The sequence below is a fragment of the Drosophila willistoni genome (genome assembly GCF_018902025.1).
Source record: "Drosophila willistoni isolate 14030-0811.24 chromosome XR unlocalized genomic scaffold, UCI_dwil_1.1 Seg8, whole genome shotgun sequence".
Taxonomy (NCBI): Eukaryota; Metazoa; Arthropoda; class Insecta; order Diptera; family Drosophilidae; genus Drosophila; species Drosophila willistoni.
This window is the reverse complement of record NW_025814059.1, coordinates 2508699-2533408: the sequence shown is the minus strand read 5'-3', so window position 1 is coordinate 2533408 and position 24710 is coordinate 2508699. Positions and strand designations below refer to the sequence as shown.

The window sequence follows — 24710 nt, the reverse complement described above, 5'->3', positions numbered from 1 at the left end:
CTGTGTTTGTGTGTGTATGTGTATGTGTGTGCATGCAACGTCATTATTATCATAAGCACTTGAAAAGTTAATGCAGGTTAGGGAACTAGTCGAGCAAAGAAAATGAAAGAAAAACAAAATCCACAATGAAAACGAGAAATAGTAAGGGGGAGAGAGAAAGAGAAAGAGGGTCAAACGATAAGATAAAGACAGTAAATCAGAGGAAAAATTTCAAAATTAAAGAAAAAAATAGGAAATAATAAATGTCTTGCACTTGAAAAACTAATTGATACTAAAAACATACATACATATAACTTTTTAAATTAGATCTCTATGCTCTGAGATTGAACAACTTTTGAATTCTTAGAGATAGAATTAACCTCTACATAATTAACCAAACTGTGGATTATCAAATTATTTCAGATATATGGACTGAATTTGTTTCTTTTTACATTTCTATATCTAACATTTGATTAAAGACTTTAACTTAATTTTTTTTTTGTTTTTATAGGCAAAGATAATTACATATTTTTCATTGCAAGACCTAGAAAACTTCATTTCCTTTTACACACATAGAGCAAAAGAGACAGAAATAGAGACATTTTCAATCTATTGCATACAATAAAAGCGAAAATTCCCCTTGAAAAAAAAAACGAAGAAAAAAATACCCAAAACTAAGAAAGCAGTGAATGCAGGGGGAGATACAAATACACAGACACACACACACACATATGCAGAGTAGAGTGGGAGAGAGTCGTAACATACGCTCTCTGGAGCTCACTCACTCTCTCTCTCTCTTTCTCGCTCTCGGTTTGGTTTATGTTGCGTACGCTGCTTCTTCTGCCTTTTGCTTTTGACATTGAACGAGTTCATTCACATTTGCTGCTGCTTGCACACACACACACACACACACACACGCGCAGAGAGCCACAGATACTACTCGCATACAAATGCATGTAAATGCGTATGTATGTGTGTGTGTGATGAAAAACTACATGAAGCATAAAAAACAACAACAGCCCCGCCGCCACCGCAGGGAATCACAGAGAAAGAAAGACAAGGGGAAAACAGAAAGAAGAGGAAGAAGAAAAAAGAATAGCCTCTACATACATACATACATACATATGTATGTATGAGTGAGTGAAAAAAAAAAAGAATAACAAATAAATAAATAAATATGCTAAATAATGTGAAAAGAATAACAATATGTTAGGTAATAGCTGAACGAACCACAAAAATAACAAGAAGAAAAGGTATAGAGAGCGAGAGAGAAAGGAAGAAGGAAAGACTAGATGTGTGTGTGTGTGAGGGGGAGTGAGATGGATGGGGGGAAGCTAGCGTTAAGCAAGCTGACCAACAAAATTTATTTACTTTATTGTTTTTTTTTTTTTGGTTTTTTTTGTTTTCCTTTCGTCTTTTGCTTTGTCTTTGCATAAAATTTTGTTGTAGAACAATTTTTGTTGTTGTTGTTGTTTTTCTCTTTTATCTGGAATCAGGTCTATAATTTCTTTCTCTTGTTGTTGTTGTTGTTTAGTTTTGAAATTGAAATTGGGTCATTAAGGCAACAGGCACCAACCAAACGAATGTGTGAAAGATATGTATGTATGTATATGTATGAGCAGATGAAGCAGAAAATGAAGGAAATGACAAAAATTACTATGTATGTATGTATGTATGTATGTATGTAAATGAGGAGTAAGACAAACATAGGGTTTAGGGTTTAGCCTAAAAATCTATTCAAGCAGGTGTCTTTAGGATGACATCATCAGATCAAAGTTAGATGGACAATATAAGTACATATATAAGATCTATATAAAATGAGAGAATATAATGGAAATGAGAGAACATTTTCCTTAAAGAAATTTTAAATTTGGCGATTCTAAAGTAGTTTCCTTTTGTCTTCTGATTGATGAAAAGTTTCTAATTTTTTTGGGTTTTCTATTCAAGTTTCGTTTTACTGCAATTTGGATGAAAAGTTTATAAATTTTTTCGGGTTATCTATTCGAATTTCGTTTTACTTCAATTCCTTTTCCGCATCTGAGGAAAACCAATGACAACATAATTTTTAGAGAAAACGAAGCTTACTTATAATTACTAATCTTTAGAATTGTGTGAGTGTTTTTTTTTTCAACAAGAACTTAACAAAAGACAATGAGTCAAAAAAATTATGAAGTCATTCGATTCCCTAACACGGCGAACCGCAAAAAGCAAACAAGCCAAGCCACATTCGTCTTGGAAAACGAAAAATAGAGGTCAATAGACAAAATGAAGGTTGGTTATAAGTATGGCCAGGTAGGTAGGTAGGCAGAGAATTGGTTTTTGGCGGAAGCATCGTTGTTGTCGACGGACACGACGGCGTATGAGCAATGTCGACAAACACACACACACATACACACACAAAAACTTGCTTCCTACTCGGCCAGAGAACGCACAAAAGTGCGTGCCATAGCAAGCAGAGCGAAAAAAGCTTGGACAGGTTTTCGATCTAACCTTGAACTTCAAAAAAGCGACAACGCGATATCAAAGCGTGTGTGAGAGTGTGTGTGTGTGTGTGTGTGTGAGTGGAGATGGAAATTGTTCAATAATAGGCCTACCTACCTACATATATCTACATAAATTGGATACATAAGATATATACACACACATATTTGATAGATAAATTAGCACATGTGAGTGGTCAAGATGATGTGTTTCATTTTTCGGGGTAAGGGACAGAAAACAAAAAAAAGTCAATGAACTCCTTTTTTTTTGCGTTAAGCAAAGCCAAAAGAACTACGAGTTTAGTTTTATGGTTTGGTTTTTGAAAATTTTATGCCCTTGTTTAAGTTTTTGGGCCCACAATTGAAATCGGCTTAATGGATGCTCTATATTTATCTTATTTATCAAGCGATTCTTAAAAGATTTCATAGTTTGTAACTAAATGCATTTATTAATAACTGTGCCAAATATTATAAAAATCAGTTTACTATATCCCATAGAAATGATTGATTAAAGAAAATTACTTTAGCTTGATAATTATTTTGTGTTCATTTTTGGCGTAAAAGTTACTTTTTTTGTTAGTTAAAGAGCATAGAAAATTCGGTGCTATTTTTTTTGGATTTGTTTGACTTGAAAGTTTGAAATTTCAGACGCGCAGACGTCCAAATATAAAAATAAATACGCAAGGATGGCGCAAAAGAAGCAGACGAAAGAGTCAGAGAGAGAGAGGGAGAGAGAAAGATATTCTGAACTTCAACTGGCTGTTAACCCAATTCAAGGACGTCATTGAGACATTATATACACTCTGCTTGATGTGGCATCAAGAAAAAAAAAAAAGAATATATATAAGGGAATAGGGCAAACTACTGCGTCAAGGTTAAAAGGAAGAGAAACAGAGACAGAGACGGCACTCGCCATTGGGCTTAGCGATGATATCGTGAAGTGCCCCATCTGCCTCTGTTTCCCCCTTCGTTTATGGAGGATCGTGAGGATCATCGTGTTTTGTGCTTGGAATTCAACAGTTTACTAATGTTTCTTGAAGTTGACAAAATGTTATTGCATACTTTTGTGATGAAAATTGCAATGATTCTTCTTATTATCATTTAATTGGCAAAAACCCTTCACGTTTGCATCTCTATGGTATCAGTTTTGCTCGCTCTCTCTCTCTCTCTTGCTCTCTTTTGCTCCATCTATCTCTGTTGCACATTGGCGCGATATTCAGAATCGTGTGTCTGGGCCCTGGGCGAATGAACTTGCCGGCATTTTCAATGTCACAGACAGCAGCAGCAGCAGCAGCAGAAAGCAAAAGGGCCACAAAAACATTGAAAGTTTTCGTTCTGGTTCTTCGTGGTGCTGGTGGTGGTGGTTGATCGGTTGGTTGGTTGGTTAGTTGGTTGGTTGCTTGTTGTTTTTGGTTTCCTTTTTATTTTATATATGCCATACATATATGTACATATATATATATAGGTATATTTGTTCATGTTCCATCCTCTCTCATTTTGATTTATTTTATTGCGACGCAATTTATGCAAGGACAATTCGCAGACGCAAACGCAGACGCAGACGCAGACTGAAGCTGAGCGGCAGGTTTAGTGTCGTCTGCAACGCAATTGTTAAGGTCCCTTACCCAAAAAAAAAAAAATAATAATAATCGAAGGGCATAAGAGCCTGTTGCTCACACAAAATTATATGTATTGTTTATTGTGTACTTGAAGAACAACCCTCATTGAGTAATGAATTAAAGGATAAGTTAACCCTCAGGACCACGACGACGACGCGAGGTCAAATGAGTTCAATGTCAGGCGAAAACTACAGAGTTTCATTGCACGTGGCTAGCACACGACTCAAAGACCGACAGACCGACAGACAGACAGACAAAAGAAGAGTATGGAGTAGAAAACTTACCTTGCAACCCTCGCAGGAATGCACACCATAATGAAAGCCAGAGGCCTTATCCCCACAGACGCGACATAGCACAGTTGTTCCATCAAATTCTGTAAATTGAAAAAGAACAAATCGATAAATTAATACACAAGTGAGTTAACTTTTACTCTTAACAAAACGAAACGAAACGAAAGAAAGCAAAAGAAAGTCAACAAAGATCATGTAATAACTGACACACACACACAGAGAGAAAACTTGTTGCTGAACTTGAGCTCGATTCTTGGCCATGGTTGAAATGGTTACGTAACTTTCACCACAAAAGAAAGCACAGCAGCCAAGAGAGCGAGAGAGAGAGAGAGAGAACTGAGAGAGAAAGACTTTCTTTCTGGCCACTCTGGCAAAACAAGTTCTTAAGAACCTGTTTTTAATGAAGAAAGTCTTTCACTCGTCTCTGTGTTTTTCTTTATCAGCAAAATAAAAAAATATCAGCAGGGAAGAACAACAACAACAAAAGAAAAAGGGAACATGCCACGCTTGGCAAACCCAATTGTAAATTATATTAACAACAAATAACAACAACAACAACAACAACAATGCCAAGTGATCTTCACGCTGCCACGGTCATCATTATGAACATGATCATGATGATGAGCTTTGTTTTGTTTTTTTTTCTCTGTTTTGCTATTTCTGTGCCAGACACACACATACAAAGAGGGAGAGAGAGACAGAGAGAGAGAGAGTATCTGCATTTTGTATCTGTGTATCTCACTTATTTTCCCCCTCCCCTCTCTCTCTATCTCTCTCTCTTTCTGTGGCACAAGTTCACTGACATTTCGCATTGCAGATCGTTGCACTTTTGCATTGCCTCGCAGCGTCATCGTCTCCGGTTTTTTTTTTTTATGTGATCTTTCGCACGACACAAGAGAGAAACAAACACAGAAAAAAAATCGTTGCCGTCGAGCCACTGACTGACTTTTATTTCCAGTGGTTTTTCATTGTGTATGTGTCTCTCTGTGTGTGTGTGTGTGTGTGTGTATTGCAATTTGCTGATCCACTTTCAAGTAACTACTCACTGATCAATAAGCAATTTGGATTTAATCACTGCAATTTGATAACTTTAAACCGTTTTAAAAACAAATAAATCCTTAAGCATCTATCGATAAAAGATTGATGATCTTGGGTCTATAGTTGTTATCGTTATCGAGAGTGAAATCGACTTTGTTGATCCACAAAATGTGCTAAATTTTTCTACATTTGTTATCTACATAAAAGATTAATTGATCTTTGAAAGTGTAATCGATTACTATAGTCGTTATCGTGATCGATTGATAGCCACAAAGTATAATAATCGTTTAAGATTAGCTCTAACAATAAACTTTAACAGCTTTACAGAAGTTATTTCATACACAATTACACTTAATTTGAAGTTATTTCGAAAATAATTCTTTATTAAATTCAACAAAGATCAATAAAAAAGGCGATACATTTGTTATACAATAATCGTTATCGATATCAATGAAATTTTAAATTCTTTTTGCTTACATATTCCCCGTATATCAGAACTTGATTTGATATGAAGTCTCTGTCGTAATAGTGTTCGTATCAAAAAATTATCACCTATTGTTACCCTCCCCGTACATCGCCCCCTCTCTAGCATTATCTTATTTCTATTGATAGAGCCATATAATACCACATATTACAGCATTTCCAAACAATATTATTATTATTAATAACAACCAAAAACAAAACGTAACGAAATGAATTTATCAGGCCATTACACGTGTCGCCCATTTAGCAAATACTCAAAAGGTGAGTGAAACTATTTTATATTGACCTTGTCTCTCTTTTTTTTCTTTTGTTGTTGTTGTTGCTTTTATAAACAAAGCAAAAATTATAGAATCCCACCTAAAACCCATGAACAGAATCCATTACAATGGCATAGAGATGTATGTATATACATATAAATCAAAATTCGGCGGCGTCTTTGCCCCAAATGACGTCAGCATTCTCCTCCATGACCCCACCATACTCCCCCCAGTGGCTCTACCCAAAAATGTCGGAGATGAAAACGTGGCAATTCTATCTAAATAACACGCCCACATTCAAATCAAAATCTATATATAAATTATACCCTATATATGCTTTCAAATGTGTGCCAAGTGATTGTCTGTTTTTGGCTTTTTGTTTTTGTTGTTGTTTTTTTGTTGTTTGCTATAATTAATTAAATTAAATAAAGTAAAATAACGTATTCTTTTATTTTCAAGTTCAAATGAAATTGTTACGCGAGAAAAAACAAAACACACAGTAATACTTTGTTTTTGTTTGCCTTGATTCTATAGGCTGATAAGCATTAAAAAAAAAAAGGGGGAAAAAAAGACAAATTGGCGCATGTTTTTCAGTTAGATAAGTGAAGGGTAATGACGAATACTTCCTAGTTTTTTGAGCAGCTGCTATGTAGATAAGTTTTTAAATCGTAGAGATCATTTACCCAAAAGAAATCAAACATTATTAGTTAGAAATTAGATCCATAGACTAGTTAATCTTTCCCTAAAAAGTCAGTGTTCACTAAGCTAACACACATCTTTATAAAAATTTTAATCTCCAATCTGAGGAATTGTAGATTTGAACCTATAATCTCAATATTTCATATATATTTTGGAGTATTTTTCTAAATAGAAGTTGTATTTTCAAAATATTTAGAAATCTTCAACTAAAATCTATTAAGTTTAGTTATAAATACTTTGAAAATACTTTTTCTTAATTCTCCAAAGTATATGAGGTTTTGAGATCTCAGATTCAAATCTTAGATTCTTCTTCTAAAAACAATCTAGAGTCAAATCCTCTTAGATTATAGATTTGAATTTCAAAATACAGTAGAAACCGGAGGCCCTTTCATATACGTTTGTATTGGGACCAACCGTTATAGGGACGGACGTTATAGGCGGAGTCGTTATAGTAGGATTCTACTGTACTTCATAGATGATATTCAGGAACCGTATAATAGGTATTCAACCTTAAAAATGTATATATATAGTACGCTTTTGTTTATTATTTTTCGATCTGGCTATATTACTAAGAATCTTTGAAGAAATCACACACATAGACCTACTTTTGGTTCTATTTTCTGGACATACATTTTAAAATATATATATGTAGATATTATAATATTCTGTATGAGTTAAAATTTTGTATAGTTATTTTGTTCTATAATATTCTCCAAATAAACTATTATAGCAAAATTATTTTTATAAAGATTTCTAAGAACACCAAAACAAAACGACCAAAAAAAATAATTCACGAATTTTGTTTATAAATTGTTTACATTTTGTTTGTAGAATTGGCAGAAATTGAATACTACAAATTTGCCCTATAGAGATACATATATCCTCTTTGGTTTATAACTTTTATGCCTAAATATGAATTTAATTTTGAATTTCATTATTTAATTGGGAAATTTTCTTTTTTAATTTAATTTTGAATTTCATTATTTAATTGGGAAATTTTGTAGTTGTAGGGCTAATTTCAAGGGATTATAAATAAATCCAAATTAATTATATTGACATTTTTTTTTATATAGGAAGCAAAATTTCCAGGAATGAGAAACAAGAACAAAAAGTGCAAAAAAAATGTGTTTGCCAAAAATTCCCAAAAAATATAAATATATAAATTCTACCTTGAAATTCCACAAAAATGGTAAAAACTATATTTCTATATATTCTACATAACTCTCCCTCTCTCGCCCCTTTTCTCTCCCTGGCTCTCTGGCTCTCTTGTTTGTACATATTATTAGCTAACCAAATAATCTACAGTCAAAATCTATGAGTATTATCTAATACGCACTACACACATACACACATACACACAGACTCACACACACATATATATAAAGGCGACCTTGAAAGTTTCATTCACTTCACACCAACACAGAGACAGGGTAAGAGAGGGTGGTGGTCTAGGGGTGGGATGAGATGTGGTGCGTTGTGTTATAGGGCGGGAGGGGGTGAGTCGAAGAAGAGGGGGGGCACATCACTATCAGCTAGAAATACACCAAAAAGAACAGCAAACAAATGGCACACACACACACACACACACATTCAAATCAATTCCGACAGCTTGATATGAGCCAGAGAGAGAGAGAGAGAGATAGAGAGAGAGAGACACCATATTGCCAAATGTTCTATGGGTGAACAAACAACAACAAAACTCAACTAAATTAAAATTTGACATTGAAATTTTTTTTTATTTTTGGCTCTCTCTCTCGCTCGATCAATAAACAATTTTTAGCGCGTGCAGTAGCAGAGATAGAGAGAGAGAGAGAGAGCGAGACATAGCGTGCTGAGAGAGCGTGTTTCTACTCCCCCACCACCCTTCCATCCCCCTTCTACGGACGACCCTATCAAGACATTTTGGAAATACATATTTTGAATGCGGAAATGTTCGGACAGGTTTGAGAATCGGTTCAATGTATCGTGCAATAAAATTAAAATTTCAATATCAAATTTTTTTTTGAGAGTTCAAAAAACGCAACTGAGGTCAGGCGGCATTTTATTGCTCGTGTGTGTGTGTGTGTGTGTGTGTGTGTGTGTGTGTGTGTGTGTGTGTGTGTGTGTAAATGTGGGCGTGGCGCCCATTGCCTGTTGCTGCTGCTTCTTGACTCTTGTTTTTAGTTCATTGAATTAAAAAAGTAAAAACGTGAAATTCATTTGTTTTCATTGCGAGTTTTTTTGACACTTTTTTTTCTTCTCGGTTTTTTGATGACGAGAAGTTATGCAATTGAATTTCTGCTGCTTTTGAATTCAAGTACATTGATCTTCTTCAAAACGTTGAACCTTGAGCGAATTGCCAGGGCAGGGGCAAAAAGAAGGTTATTGATCGACGATTAACAATAAAAAGCGTGGGAATTATCAAAAAATGTCAAAAAACACTCGAGAGATTACAAGGGGGGTGAAGAAGAAACTGAGAAACAATAGTGGGGAAATACTATTTAAGGCTTTTAAGGCGAAACAGGAGACTTTGAAATTACATTTTGGTTAAAATTTATCGTCATTTTTATTCGTTTCTTAAAGTTTTCAGGTTTGTAAGGATATTTATGAGCAGAGGACCTTCTGCTTCCTTTTAATAGGAATTCTGTACCGTTTCCTCTAAGGTAATCCTATGAGAATCCAACCTAACCCTTAATTGATCTAGGTTTAGACTTTGGGTTTAACATTCTAAAAGTCACTTAGAATGGTCCAAGATTTGTCTATCTTTCAAAGGCTGAAATTTGCCTTCACTCCTCCCTCCCTTCTCATTAGATCCCCCTCTCTCTGATTATAAAATTTCCAAAATATTTAAGATTTCTTAAAATTGATTAAACATTATGGAAAAAATCAAAAGTCTAATAAATTCAACCATTCTAAAGGACTTTGGAGATACAATTGAGTCTCGATAATTCGGCAAGGGAACAGAATTTTTTACGAATTACAGAGATTTTAGATTTACCGGGTTTTCCAAGGGGCAAAGTTTTTTCAAGTTCTTACGAAATATTAAGGTTTTCGATTTATCAAGGTACCAATTATCGAGACTCGACTGTATTGTAAACAATTTTAAGAAAGTATCCAGGCGAAAGATCTTTTAGATTTCACGACTGTATTATAGTTATTCCTTTTGCTTCCACATCTATGCTAATCAAATAATAATAATAATAATAGCTGCAGTTCACTTTGGATTCAAATATTATTTAAAATTCTTTGATCTTACTTCTTCTTCACCTTATTTTATGATAACTTTATAATAACAATCTCAAAGCTAAATCTCTATATTGTTTAAAAATAAGAACTTTTGAAATTTTTAACAAATTATCAAATTAGATTGATCAAACTGATCAATTAACGATCTCACCTTGGTGGACAATATTAATTATTATGGCCAGTAAAAGTCAACTCTATATACAAGTATATATTTATATACCTATAGATAGATAAATAAAGAAACAAAAAAAGGTATTTGACTTTCAATTTGTTGGTTTTCACTTTCTTGGCCAGCAAAGGTGAAGGTGATGGTAAAGGAGACGGCGAGGGGGAGGTGGCGGGGGCCCATCTAATGTCTTGTGGGTCTTTGAACGCTTAATAAATTTCTAAAATGCACAAATAATTGTGCCAATAAAAATAAACACGATCACAACAAAAAAAACTAAAACTAACTTTCCTTCAAGTCAAAAGCAGAAAGCAAAAGTTCAAACGCCGCCTACGAAAAACTCGGTGCTATGAAAAACCTATCTACCAGTTATATATATACATATATATGTATCTGTATCTTCAACAAAGTGTTGTCTCTATGTATGTATGTGTGTGTGTGTGTGTGTGTGTCTAGCAAAAGGCAAATAACTTTTCTTTCTGCACAATTGTAGCGAGGCAGGCAAAAGTTATTGCAAGTTGACTTGACTTTCACCGACATTGAACAAAAGGCATTTTTGTTGCTTTTGGAAGATGTTTTAGAGGTAGGTAAGGGGAGTAAGTAGGGGGTGCTTAGATGTATCAATCGTATCGAGGGAATTGGTGTGGGAATGGGGGGGTGGTGGGGGTCATTAACCCTTAATCGTTTGGTCGTGTGTGGAGAAGGAAAATGTCAAAGACAATTTGACAGCGAATTTAAATTAAGAGAGAAGAGACAAACGGACGGACGAACGGACGAGGAGAGGACACACGACTTTAACTTGGCTTTTTGGCCATAAATTGGTTAGCTGGCTGACTGGCTCACTGACCGACGCGCGCAGTGAAAACGTGCAACAAAAAAGAGTTAGTGAGTGAATGAATTCGTTCGTTCGTTTGCAATTGCATTTTCACTTTCGTTTTCGGCTTGAGGCAATTGAAATTGAAAACTTGGCAAACGGATGCACTTACAACAACAACAACAACAACAACGAATAATAACATTTCAGTTAAATCGAAAAAGTCATATCATTTTGTTTTTTTTTTTTTTTGGCCTGGGGCAGGCAATGAACTTGGCTAACTTACTCTTTTAAGCCATTCATTTTTTTTTTTTGTTTTCAAGCGTATCAAATGCAGCCCAGTTTTTCTTCTTCTTCTTTGTTTCTTTCTCTTTCGTGTGTGTGTGTGTGTGTGTGTGTTTGGATTTGGAGAAATGCAATGCGCCTAGACGCATAAATAAATAAAAGCAAAAACAAAACACATAATAAAAACTCACAGTGTACACATAAATATTATTATGTTTTTTTTTCTTTTGGTTTTTTGCTTTTGGTTTTCACTTTCGTTTCGTTGACAGGGCGTGAAAAATGTGTCTCGAAAATGCATTGATATCGCAGCAATTTGGTTAGAGTTGTAAGGGGAGGGGGGGATGGGGAGGAGGACTAATGCATTTTATAGACAAATATTTCCTGAAAGGCACTTAGTACTTATTGCTGAACCCTGGCTTCAGTCCTGGCAGATCCTCAATAAGGAAATTGAAAGCGACAAATCATTATTTACCTCTTCAACTGAACCATAACCTAGAAAGGTAGCCAATTTTCCTAACCAGATCCCTAGATATACTACTTAATAATTTCAATTACCTTTAATTTCTTTCTTGTGAAATGGGGAAATAGGCCCCCTTAAGTATGCAATAGGCTGCAAGTGTTCAATATTTGCAAAAAGTTTATAACTTTTCGTATGTTTTGTAACTTTAAAATTGTGTACAAGCAATGTTTTTTCGCTTAATTTGACACAACTACTTTATATGTTTCAAAAATGTAGTCCTTGCATACTTTTGGGAGCGAATTTCCCTCATTTCCAACGCCTATTTCCACCTATGGCTTAAACAATACAATTTTAGCACATTAAAAGCTTAAATTGTTAAATTAAAGTAATTAACTTTGTAAGATCTTAGCTAAAAGATTATAAAGAAACGAATACTCATTACTGAAAATGCCTTTTACTCTTAGAAAATGTTGAAAAAACCTCAGAAAATCCTCAATTTGATATTGAGTTGCACTTGAGTTGAAGATGGTTAAGAAGAAGCAGAGAGATTGAGGCGAAGTAGAAGGAGCGAAGGAGAAGGAAGCATTTACACTACCTTGACTCATTCACTTGAACTGGTGAATATATTTTAACCGGTTGTTACTCATTCCGAAGTGCATTAACTTCCTTTTAGTCATAAAACAAAAAATTGCCTGACATTGGTACAGTTATTTAAAAGTTAATTGAACTCGCATGAACTTTTGCTCGTTGATATATAAATTTTTATATATACATTTCGTATGCGGAACGACCTTGTTTCGCACTTATTGTACGTTTTTTTTTTTTGTGTTTCTCGCTTTTTTCTTTTTTTTTGGGGTAAGCAAAGTTGATTGACTGGCCAAAAACGGAATGATTCGGAAGCTAATCATCATTTTGAATGTGACATAAAGTCAATATACCCATTAAGGTTAAAGCCTTGGATTTCCGCTAAGTAGCAGCTAAAGGAGAGTGTTCTGATCAGAGTTCTCTCTGTCTCTCTCTTTAGGCCTAAAATGCTAATTAACCTTTTTAGATTTGGTTAAACGGAAGCAGAACAAACATGTGATTTTGGATCTTCTTGGATCTCGGAAGGTCAATTGTTAGATACATATATGTATTTTGAGACGGAAGTGTTTTTTTTTTGCAATTCTTTTTTTTTTTTTCTTGCAGACTCACCAATATTGAGTTCGGGTTCACCTTTGACCGAACTGGCCACAGTTGTATCCATAACTGGATATGATTTAATATAGTCCGGTGTCTGTGGACGCGAATCGGCTGGTACTACAACAATATTATTGTTGTTGTTTGAGGATGAGAATGTTGAGAAATTCAAACCCTGATGATGATGATGATGTTGTTGTTGATGTTGATGATGGTAGATCGAATGATGATTTGGCGTCTGTTGTTGTTGGTGTTGCTGCTGCTGCGATTGATTGTTTGCCTCAAAGTTAGTTTGTATCTCTGTGGTGCTAACTACCGAAACGGCATTAGCAGACGAAGAAGAAGATGATGAATTTGGACTCGTTTTATTCACATAGATAACATTACTATGGGGCATTTTACTGGCCATGGGCACACCTGTGGGCGGCACAGTATCCATGTCTGTGACAGGTGCGACCAGGCTACGTTGCGACGACGATGATGATGATGATGCTGATGCTGAATGATTTAAATGATTTAAATGATGATGATGATGATTCATATGTGAATGAGGATGATAATCTCCTGATCCTGCTCCTCCTCCTCCGCCTGGACTTGTATTTGGATAGATTACTACACTTGTATTTGTTGTTGATGTAGTTATTGTTGTTGCCGGTTGTTGTTGTTGCTGTTGTTGTTGTCCATTTAGCAATTTACTATGTTGATAATATGTCGATACACTTGTATTTGGTGGCAATTTTAATGCATTCTCCAAATGTGAACGACCCAACAAAAGTTGATTATTATTTGTCGAGCTGTTGTTGCTGTTGTTGTTGTTGCTGTTTGTTGTTGTGGTACTTGATGCAACCACCTGAGTAGTGGGTGATGTTGCAATTACAGGTGCTACTGCTGCTGCTGCTGGTGTTGGTGACACTGTGGATGATGATCCTGATCCTGATCCTCCTCCACCACCTAGACATATCACTGAGGTCTTGGCGCTACTTGTCGATGGTGTTTCCATCATTGTGGCGCTACTGCTTGGCTGACAATCGGAACTGTCCGCTGACATAAGCATTTTTATATACACACACACACACACGCACACAGAGGGACACACACACTTTGATTATTTCTTTTTTTTCGAACCAATATGTTGTGGGATGGTATTATATGTGGTATTGGGGATTATGTTTCCAAAAATCCACCAAAACCAATGAAAAAAAAAAATTTTTTTTTATATAAAATTTGTTACCCTTTCAATTGGGCATAGTTACAAATGATTTTTGTTGTTGTTGTTGTTGCTTTTGTTATTTCATTGATATGTATCCTTTTTGAAACACTTTTTGGTCACATTTAATCGAAAAATTGTTTAGCACACACACACAGTAAAAAAATAGAGTAAATATTGTGATATTGAAAATATTTTGTACGTGAAAAAAAAAACGAAACGACGAAACGTTTTTTTCTTTTGTGGTTTTTTTTTGTTATATATTTTCTGATATATTTATATTTCTTCTTTTAGCGTGTATTATTGACGTAGCGACAAAACGATCTGCACGTTGCGAGGCGCAGTTAGTCAATGAAAGGAAAATCAACATTCGCGTTGGATCTTGTTCAGTTTTTTCAGAGACCCCGAGACTGCGACCCTGAGAGCGGTCGACAGAGCGAGAGAGTGAGAGAGAGCGCCACACAGCACACACAAATAGAGAGCGTGCTACCACAACAAAACATTAAAAGAGAGCAAGCCATGCGAGTTGCTGCTCTGTGTGTGTGTGTATGAGAGAGAGGGATCTCTTGCTCGCTCTGTCTTTCGCTTGCTTGCTTGTTCCTTTTGCTCTCTTTTTTTTTTTTTTGGCTAGAGCAGCATATGTTTATGCTTGTGTATGTGTGTGTGGGGGGTGCGGTGCGAGGGTGTTTGGGTGTATCTTACCACCCCACACGAAATTTTTGCCATCGTGGTTAAGTAGTATCTTCTCCTGACGACAACCAACAGCTGAACGAGAAAAATAAAAAAAAAAGTTACGCTCTTTTTTTTTTCGGCCGTTTCGTTTCGTTTTCTCCTTGGGCTGATGTTGTATGTAGCATGTTTGTATGAGCAAAACACATGTCATCCACACACACACACGCACACAGACAGATAGTGTGAGTGAGTAAGTAAACTCAGCTTCAAGTCTCCGGTTATTGTCCGTAATGATTTCCCATTGCCAATCCAATCCCAATGTTGTTTTTGCTTTTGGGCTTTATAGTTCATTGCGATTATATTGAAAAGTTCAATAAAACTTCAGGCCAAATGCCGCAGCGCAGCAGCAGCAGCGGCAACAGCAGCAGCAGCAAGTGAAATTTATTTAATTGCATGTTGCAGATTTAACATTGCATTTGCGTTTTTTTTTTTTTTTGTTTGTTTGTTTTTTTCGTTTGTTTGCCTTTTGCTTTATAATTAAAAATTATATCACCATATAATGTATACACATGTGAGTCCGTCGTCGTCGTCGTCTTGGGGAGTCGTCGCTTCGTCGTCGTCGAGGAGTTGACAAAGGAGCATTGACACAAAGTCGTTGACATTTCGCCTGCTTGGGAAATATGCATGCCAGCCCCGATCAGAGAGAGAGATAGAGAGAGTGAGAGAAAGGCAATCAACCCGTTCGTTCCGTTCAGTCCAGTCCGATCAACAACCGATCAGAAACCGCGAGGCAAAGTGAGGTGAGACGAGGCGAGGCAAGGCAAGGCAAGGCGATCGTCTGCCTAGGTCAATGTTAAAAACGTTTCCTGTAATGGGGGCCACAGTGTTAAATGCGTGCCACGTGTGGACTGCCCCCGCCTCACGGTTCGTACTCATCCACCACCACCAGCAGCTCCACCTCACCTCACCTCCCTTCACCACTCACACTCAATTCCACTTCTCGTTCTCGTCGATCCCTAAAAATACTTATTTTCATTTTCGGCACATTTGTTCATCGTGGAAAATTGAGGGGGAAAAAACAAAAAATTTTCATTTCGTTTGGTGTTTTTCTTTCAGTCTATTTGTCTGTTTGTATTTTATGGCATTTTCATTTTTTTCCTGTTGTTTTTTTTTTAAATACGACATGTTTTTCCTCTAAACAAAACACAAACAACACAAAATTGTTGTGAAAATTCTTTTACGACGATCATAAGAGGGTGAGACGAGGGCGAGAACAAGGAAGAGGAACGGTCTATTAATGGCTGAGGGAATCATTTTTAGCTATTCAAGTCATTATCATCATATTGGAGAGCCAATTTGTATTGTTAAACGGTTTTAGTTAAAGCCAAACAAAGGAGAATAATTTCACAAAATTTTCTTCTACGATTTCCTATTACATTTACACACAAAGTAATAGAAAATTTTAAGTAACTTTAGTTAAAACTTTACTTGCTTTAGGTACAAACTTTAGTTGGATTCATATAGATTCCTAATACGTCTATTAGTTATTATTTATTTATTTATAATGTGATTGGGCAGTGATTACAGCCAATCTTCTTACTATCTAAAGGTAACTAATGTCCATTAGTTTTGCTTTGATTTCATACAAAATTTGCTACAAAAATGTTACAAATTCCTTTAAGATTTATACATAACTTTATTTCATAGAAATTTTATATATATTTTATTTTTTAAAACACAAAATGATCTTACTGTCAAATAAGACTTGAATTAAGACTAAATAAAAGCAATCTTACAAAAATGAAGATATTCAAAACTTTTTTTAAGAATTGCTTTTATTCAGTCTTAATTCAAATCTAATTTAACCGTAAGATTTTTTTGTTTTATTGTTTTTTACTTCCTTATAATTAAATGTCTAAGTTTTTGCTTATAATTTTTGATCTTTCATTTGAATTATTGAAATTTATTAATTTAAATACCCATAGAAGAAGAGGATTATAGGATTAAGCTATCAAAAAGCTATTTACAGAAAATATTTTTGAACAAAACCCTTCGATAGAGTCCTTATAAGGCCATAAGAAAGTCGATTAAATCTAATCTCTAGCAATGTTAAGTTTTCTTTTATAAAAATTTCTCAAAGGTGGCCTATTTTTGTTTGATATCAAAACTTTTGTTTGTCGGCTTAATATAAATCAAAATCCGATCAAAAACAACTAAATTTTCCATATTTATAATCTTTTTGATCTTTCAAAATTCATTTAATTTGCTCGTTTAATTTAATCTTATGCGTCAGAGTTCTATTAACAATTAAGAAATTATTAATTTTCTCGATAAATTTCATTTAAATTAGGATAAATCTCTCTCTCTCTTTCTCTCTTTAATTCCTTAAGTTTGACTCTCTTCGCTGACGTTAACAAAGTGTTTTTGTGCTTTATTTTTTCAGAAATTCAATTTTCAGACTTCATAACGAAAATAAACATTGAACTTCCTTATTAATGCAATTTCAATAATGACAACAAGAGGCAAAAATAATAATAATAAATAAATGGCCAGACAAAACGAAAGTGCCTCAGAAAGAGATAGCATGATGATGGAGGGATGGAACATGAAATTTTTATGAAAACCATGAAACAGTTCAAGTGGAGGTCAAGTTCAAAACGCATACATATGTATATACATATATGTATGTGTGTGTGTGTGTGTATGTATAATCTTCCTCTTTCTTATTTATTGAAAAAACTTCCCCCCCCCCAATCCTCAAAAAATATATAGTTTATAATAATTGTCAAGGCAATACACTCTCTGCTGATATGCCATGTCATGATTTTGATCATCATGATGATTATGTGATAATAATCATGACAATGACAAGATCTGTGTGTGTGTGTATGTGTGTGTGTGAGTGGAGGCGAGTGAACTTCTCCTTCTGATTTGCTCTTGGTTAATGTCATTGGCATTTTGGCTACTGCTTGACTGACTTGTATGACTGATATTTATAGTGGGGGCGGCATGCAAAATGTATGTATATATATTCTTCTTTGCTTTATCAGTGCGCAAAGTCCCCGATAAAGGAGAGAGAGGGAGAGAGAGATGGCCATCGAGGCATTATGTTGCCTTCAACTGCAAGCAATTGACCGATAAATTGAAATGAGGGCCAAATGATGAGGCGGCCGGCAGCCAAAGTACGCAACTTCCGCGGGGTAGTGAAATGGCGAAAAAAAACCTCTACACACACACACACACACACACGCATACTTGAAATTTATTGTATAATAATCATAACATTTAACATTAGCCAACATTAATCGCTTGATTCTTATATTTTTTTTAATCAATGCGACCTTCTTTTTGATGGGTCTCACTCCCTCAATCAAACACACACTCTCCCCCTCTTTCTCTCTCTCTCTCTCTCTCGATCTCTCTTCATCTATCACACACATTTTTTTTGGAAGTTGAACGACATTTTAAATAAAATTTCCTTGTAGTTTGTGTTTAATTTGGCAAAAACTTCCTTGATAACTTGTTAACAATTTTTTTTTAGAACCGAAAAAACCAGTTTTCGGTTTTTGTTTTTTGTGTGTTTTATGTTGTTGTTGCGCAACTTTTCTCTATCTGTTTGTTTTATCTATGTGTATCTGTGGTATACATATATATGTATATATAGGTATGTATATAGAGTCTGTCTATCCATATCTATCTATATAATTAACGCACAATGAGAAGGTGCGTTGGATATGGCGGCAGTTCAGTTCAGCCGTTCATGAACTCGGTCAATTTGAAGGCCAACCATTTTTGCGGCTTACGCACTAAAAGCACTTTGTGTGTGTGTGTGTGTGTGTGTACTTCAGTGTGGTTTGTTTGGTGATTTTTTTACTCGAGCAATTTAATTTTTGCAGGGTTGCGTTGATTACGCATAATTTTGGGTTGCCGCAAGATCATCAACATGATGTCATGCCAAAAAAACTGAAAAAAATTCAGCAAGACAGGGAGCACTCACAAGTCAGAGAAGTAGAATGAGAGAACCCAAACAAGAATATTCTAAAAGGGGCAAAAAAAACACACACAGGAATCACTTCTTCTTAATAATACCCTGCACATGGCATGGGTAAAAGTTTTATCAAGGACTCTGAAGGAAAATGAAATTCTTGCTTATAATCCATTCTTATTTTAAGGAAGCTTTAAGTTTAGATAGTTTTACTAGTACTTTTGTGCTAACTTTTCATAGTAAATGATCAGTCAAAATGTTTGAATTGCAAAAATTTTCAAAATTATCAGCCAATTTAGCAAAAATTTTTGAGTCATAGTGAAAAATATAGAAACTATGTGGAAAATGCTTTTAGATCAGTGTTCGGCACGGCCCATTCGCCGGACTAGGGTTTAGCTCTGCCGCAGCGCTGCCGTCTCACATACACTGTAAATGCTCGTGTAGGTTCGGCAACGGCACTTGAAAAATTTATAATATTTGTCACAGGGTATTTTTAAAGTCGTTGTCGGAATTGAATTTATGGGCAGACTACTTGAAACAAGGAATCTTTTTGTGATAGGCAGAATATTGAAATGTCTTTGATTATTTTCATGTCGATCAAGGATGATTGTAGTCGATGATTAAATCGAAAAGAACAAAAACGAAACAAAAGCAATGTGCAAATTGCTCAGGGGCACAAAAAAAAAAGAAAGACAAAAATGAGCCCCAAAAAAGTATATAATGATCCATAGGTAAGTAAAAACTTATCCCTTAAAACAATTACACAGTAAATCAAGTGAATACTTTAAAATTGAAACCAACAATAAGACTTTATCAAGAATTAAGTACATTTTACACTCACTTCTTGATAAAGTCTTACTTAATATGGTTTATAAGTTTAAGAACTTAAGCACTTAATAATATACAAAAAATCGATAAACATTATCGATAGTCTCCCATCTCTAATACATATTTCTCTTAACTCTAGAAGTCGATTTCTTTCATTTAGGGATTAAAATCTTAGCTAGATTAATAAATTTGGTTTCCGGATATAAAGATCACAATTTAAAACAAAGTTTTTCAACAAAATTTCTAAAATTATATAAATAATGTTTATACTAATTTCATTATTCAAGAGATTTGACTAAGAACTTTAAATTTCTAGGTTAATTATGAGATTTGCATTAATTTTACTTTTATATATATAATTTATTTCACTTGTATAGATATTTTACTTCTATATATGATGTTCTAAGGTCTCTCTGTCACTTCAGTGTCCTTAGACTTCAGCAAGTTTCGACACTTTCGTCTGTTCTAAGTATTCCAAGACCTTGGATAGCAGAACTTCCTATTCTCATTCACATTAGCTGTTACTTTTTTTGTGTTTTGCACCCAACACACTAATTGTTTAAACAAAAAAAAAAACCAAAAGCTGTTTGGAAGAAAAAAAAAATGAAAGCAGTTCAATAGTCCCAGACGAGGCCATGGTCATCGATGGCGTATGCTTTCCCCCAAATAAAACAAAAAAAAAACTATTGTTGAATTAAGAATTTAGCATTCTGTCTGTGTGTGTGTGTGTTTGGCCCATCGATGATAAAAAGAAAATAACAATTCGCCGACCTTGGCTAATAAAAATCCGTTCGTCCGATAGTTAAAAATTTTCTAAGCAAATATTTACAAATACTTAAGAGTCGAGAGAAGAATGAGGAAGACCTAGGAAATATTTGCACAAAATTCTATGGTCTAGATATGGCTATATGTATCGCTCAGATACTTATTGTATAATAACCTACAGAGAACTCTAAATGTGTTTGTGTTTGTGTGTGTGTGGGCAGCACGCGCTCTTTATATTTTATTGTCACCTACCTATCAGCTGTCTATTTTGTTTTTTTTTTTGTTTTCGTAGACCTTGAAAACTCTTATCGAATTTTCACCTTTTGCGCGAAAAACTACAAGTTGATAAGTAGTTGGCAAAACTAAAATTATAAGCAACAAATCCCCGAAACCCCAACGCCGCACCGCCCCCTCGCACGTTCATATAGTCTGTATTGACTATTTTTATCAAAGTGACGCGGGTTATGCCTTTGTATTTGTGGCATATAGATAAGAGGAGAACTCGCGGCCAGGAATTTGTGCTGCTGACCTTCATTCTTTTTTTTTTCCTTATTATTTCTTGTTGTTTGTTGTTGTTGCTCTTGGCTATAGCCGATAACATACAAAAATTGATAAGAAATTGTCCCAGTGTGTGTGTGCGAGAGAGTGTTTATTATTATTTAAGTTTCGGCTGTGTTACGTCGATAAGCCACACACATGTTACGAGTACTTTTCTATATATATATATATACATATATATATGTATATATGGTAGTTAGTTTGTTGTATCATATTACGTTATGACATGTGCGCCCCAGTAAACTTCGGTCTTATGCATTATTTGAACAATTTGTCAAAATGGCTTCAACTGATTGCAAAGCGATATTATATATTGTGATATATGCAATTTTCAAAAGAATTCCTATGGCTAAGTGATTTTCTTTGAAGGCCTAGAGGAGATTTGCAGTGAAAAGTGTTGAAGCAAATGTACAAATATCTTGGCACAATTTCGAAAACTAAAGTTTTTAATAGAAATATGAAATAAACGACATATTTTGTCATAACAGAATAGGCTAAAAAATACTTTTCCAGCATTATATTATAAAGAAATCAGTATTAATATGAAAAGTGTGGCTGCATATTCGTAAAAAGAAAATACCAAATATCAGTTGCGATTAAAATCAGAGATTTAATGATTATTTATATTGAAACTAAAGTTTTTAACATAAATTTGAAATAAACGACATCAGAATAGGCTAAAAAATACTTTTCCAGCATTATATTAGATAGAAATCAGTATTAACATGAAAAGTGTGGCTGCATATTCGTAAACAGAAAATACCAAAATTTCAGTTTCAATTGAAATGAGAGATTTAATGATTATGTGAGACTAAAAGGCAATAAAACTCTATTCCAGCACTGTGATTTTTGAAATATTTTGTATCATTCAGAGTGTTTAGAATAAAAAGTGTGGCTGCATATTTATAAAAGGCGAATACCAAGTTCCAATTGAGTTCAATTATAGATTTAATGACTAGAAATACCTGTTAGTTTACTCTTCTTTTATTTAGTAGATTTAATAACTAGAAATCCCTTTAAGTTTTATTATTTTATATAAACTTAAGCAGGACTAGAATAGAAAGGAAAACTAGAAAACACTTTAGGCTCAGAGAGAAAAAATAAGTTACACTAGATCTATGAATTGACATAATTTAAACGAGCATAAATTTTTCCTCTCTTAGCCTAAAGAATTTTCTAGTTTTTCTTTTTAATTCAGCCATCTTCCCCTCCCCCCAACTCCCAGGATGTACATAGTGGCTCCATTTCCATTTGTTCTAACTCTTTCTAGAAGCATTCTGGCATAGATAGCCTTCATGTACTTGAACTCGTTTCTCGTTTCTGGTTTTTATTTTCTGCTCCCGAAACCCCCATTCTTTTTACCCCCCCTTCTAACTCCATCTCCTCAACTTTAGGACCTAAAGTACACGCCAATGCACCCCACTAATTATACAAAAATTTTCAAGATAAAAAACAAAAGGAAAGGGAGAGAGATAGAGCGATGATCGAATAAATGGCTTTTCTTTTCTTTCTCTGGTTATTATCAAACGACATGCAAAGGGCAGGAAATACACATAGGCACACACACATCCACATAGAGAAAGAAAAGAAAAACCACACACACACTCACACACACAAACACTCACACAACAATTGTTAATGTCTTATCAGTTGTAGTTGGGGGTGAAGGGAAGACAGAATTAATCACAGCAGACACCTCCACTTGAAAGCATCAAACTCAGCTCAGCCTCAGCCTCAGCTTCAGTCGTCGCCGTTGTCGTTGTCGTTATTCGTCGTTGCCTTCAATCTCTCTGAGTAATTCATTCCAATTATGGTGCATTGAACGTTCAATGATCTATCCCAATAGCAATGTCCATGCTCCGTTTTTAAAAAGTGAACTCGACATTGAAAAAAAAGAAAAAAACTCTCACACACTCACACACACACACAGAGAGAAAGAAAGAAAAACACGATAGTCGTCGCAGCCACGATCATCATCATCATCATCATCGGCAACAGCGACGTCAGCGTCATCGTCAGCGTCATTATGGAGCATGGGTGATTGAGCATCTCGAGAGCAACCGCAGCCGCATCATCAAGCGGGAGCAAGAGCGAGAGAAATGAAAACAACAACAGCAAGTAAACTGTGTGAAGTTCAAAGCCACTGCAGCTATGATCTCTCTGCCCATTCTCCCCCCATTCCTACTCACCACACAGACACACACACACAAACACACAGCACCCACCACCTACCGCCGCCGCTTCACTGTTCGTTTTATTTCATTCTGTTGCTGTTGCTGTTGTTGTTTTTGCTCTTGACGTTGCTCTATGTTGATGTAGGTTCGTTTCGTTTCGTTTCGTATCGTTTCGCTTCTAATGGGGGACGACTGCACTTTTGCTTTTCCCGCTGCTGGTGCTGCTGCTGCTGCTGCTGCAGAGATTTCTTGTATCTTTTGGATTTTTCCACTCACACACAGTCACAGCATAAGAGGAAGAGGAGCAAACGATCGAGACAGAGGCAAGCAAGAGAGAGGGAGAATGATGGAAAGAAGGCGAAAGACATTTCACTCGAGCGCATTCGTTGAGGGTCTTTAACCCTTTAGGCAGTGCAATGCACTCCGCAAAACCGATCGAGAGACTCCAACTCTCTGTCCAACTGTCTCTGTTACCTCCTCAACCCAATCCCCTACCATCCCTCCCTCCCTCCCTCTATTTCTGCTTCTACTGTTGCCTTAGGCTGTGTTTTCCCCTTCCCCTCTCTCTTACTCTCTCTCTCTATACATATATGTGCAATTTTTCCTGCACATTCTTCTCTGGTCGTCGTCGTCGTCGTCGTAGTCGTATCTATGCCTAGTTGCGTACATTGACTCGACAGTACGAGTACCTCCAGGGATTGCGAGTGTGTGTGTGTTGGGGAGGGGTTTGGTGGTTTGAGGGGGTTTTTCTTCTTCTTTCTTTTTACGACTGCTTACAGTTTTGTAACTGTTATTGAGGGTTATTCGCACTTCGCACTGACAAGAGAGCTGTTGCAGTTTCTTTTTTTTTCTTTCTGCAGTTTGCTTTGGAGTTTGATGTTTGAAGTTCTCTTTCTCTGTCTCTGTCTATTGCCATCTCTATCTAACTTATCTATTGCCATCTCTTGTTGGCCTTTTTTTTTTGTTTTCCTTTTTTTTTTTTTTTGATCGTGCTTAGTTTGCCTGATAAGCCAAGTTTATTGACTTGTCCGCAGGCCGCGTTGCAGTCAGCCACGCATGTGCACAGTTGGCCAAGTTGAATGCACTTGGCAAATGTTTTTCGAACACAAATTGGTAATTACCGCACGTGCTTTCTATGATTATGCCACAAACACGGAGATACAGATACATATACAGACAGAGGTTACACAGAGAGAAAGGGACAGACAGACAGATAGAGAGACAGACAGACAGAGAGACAGACAGTGTCTTTAGGGTCTTTGGTTAATTGGCAATTTGCACTTGCTGACGAGTAAACTTGTGTAATAAGCACTTCTTCATCTTCATTTTCATCTCATCTCATCTCATCTCCTAGAGGGCCTAAAGGAGCTCTAGCTCTGGCCAAGTTAGTGGCGGATGGCATGAATTATAGCTTTGAATTTGATAGATTCAAACGGTAGTTGATTGCACAAATTCTTAATGGCCATCGTCATCTTAAAATGGGGAAGTAGTAAACGAGAGAGAGAGAAACTTGCCGACTTGCCAATTTGGCCGGCTGCTGAAAAAAT

At 35.6% G+C, this 24710-nt stretch overlaps 1 protein-coding gene across 2 annotated transcripts in view; it reads right to left on the bottom strand.

Moving 5' to 3' along the window:
- LOC6645686 (ecdysone-induced protein 75B) overlaps positions 1-24710 on the bottom strand; it is a 129751-nt gene that overhangs the window by 43481 nt on the left and 61560 nt on the right. The window contains exons 1-3 of one of the 2 annotated variants that reach the window (XM_023177581.2): positions 13641-14064; positions 12990-13448; positions 4363-4451 (exon numbers count right to left, since the gene is read on the bottom strand). In XM_023177581.2, the coding sequence (XP_023033349.2) occupies positions 4363-4451; positions 12990-13448; positions 13641-14028 (936 nt within the window). In that variant the 5' untranslated portion in view covers positions 14029-14064. Of the gene's footprint in view, positions 1-4362; positions 4452-12989; positions 13449-13640; positions 14065-24710 lie in introns of those variants that run through there. The other variant, XM_023177580.2, reaches the window with a different exon arrangement.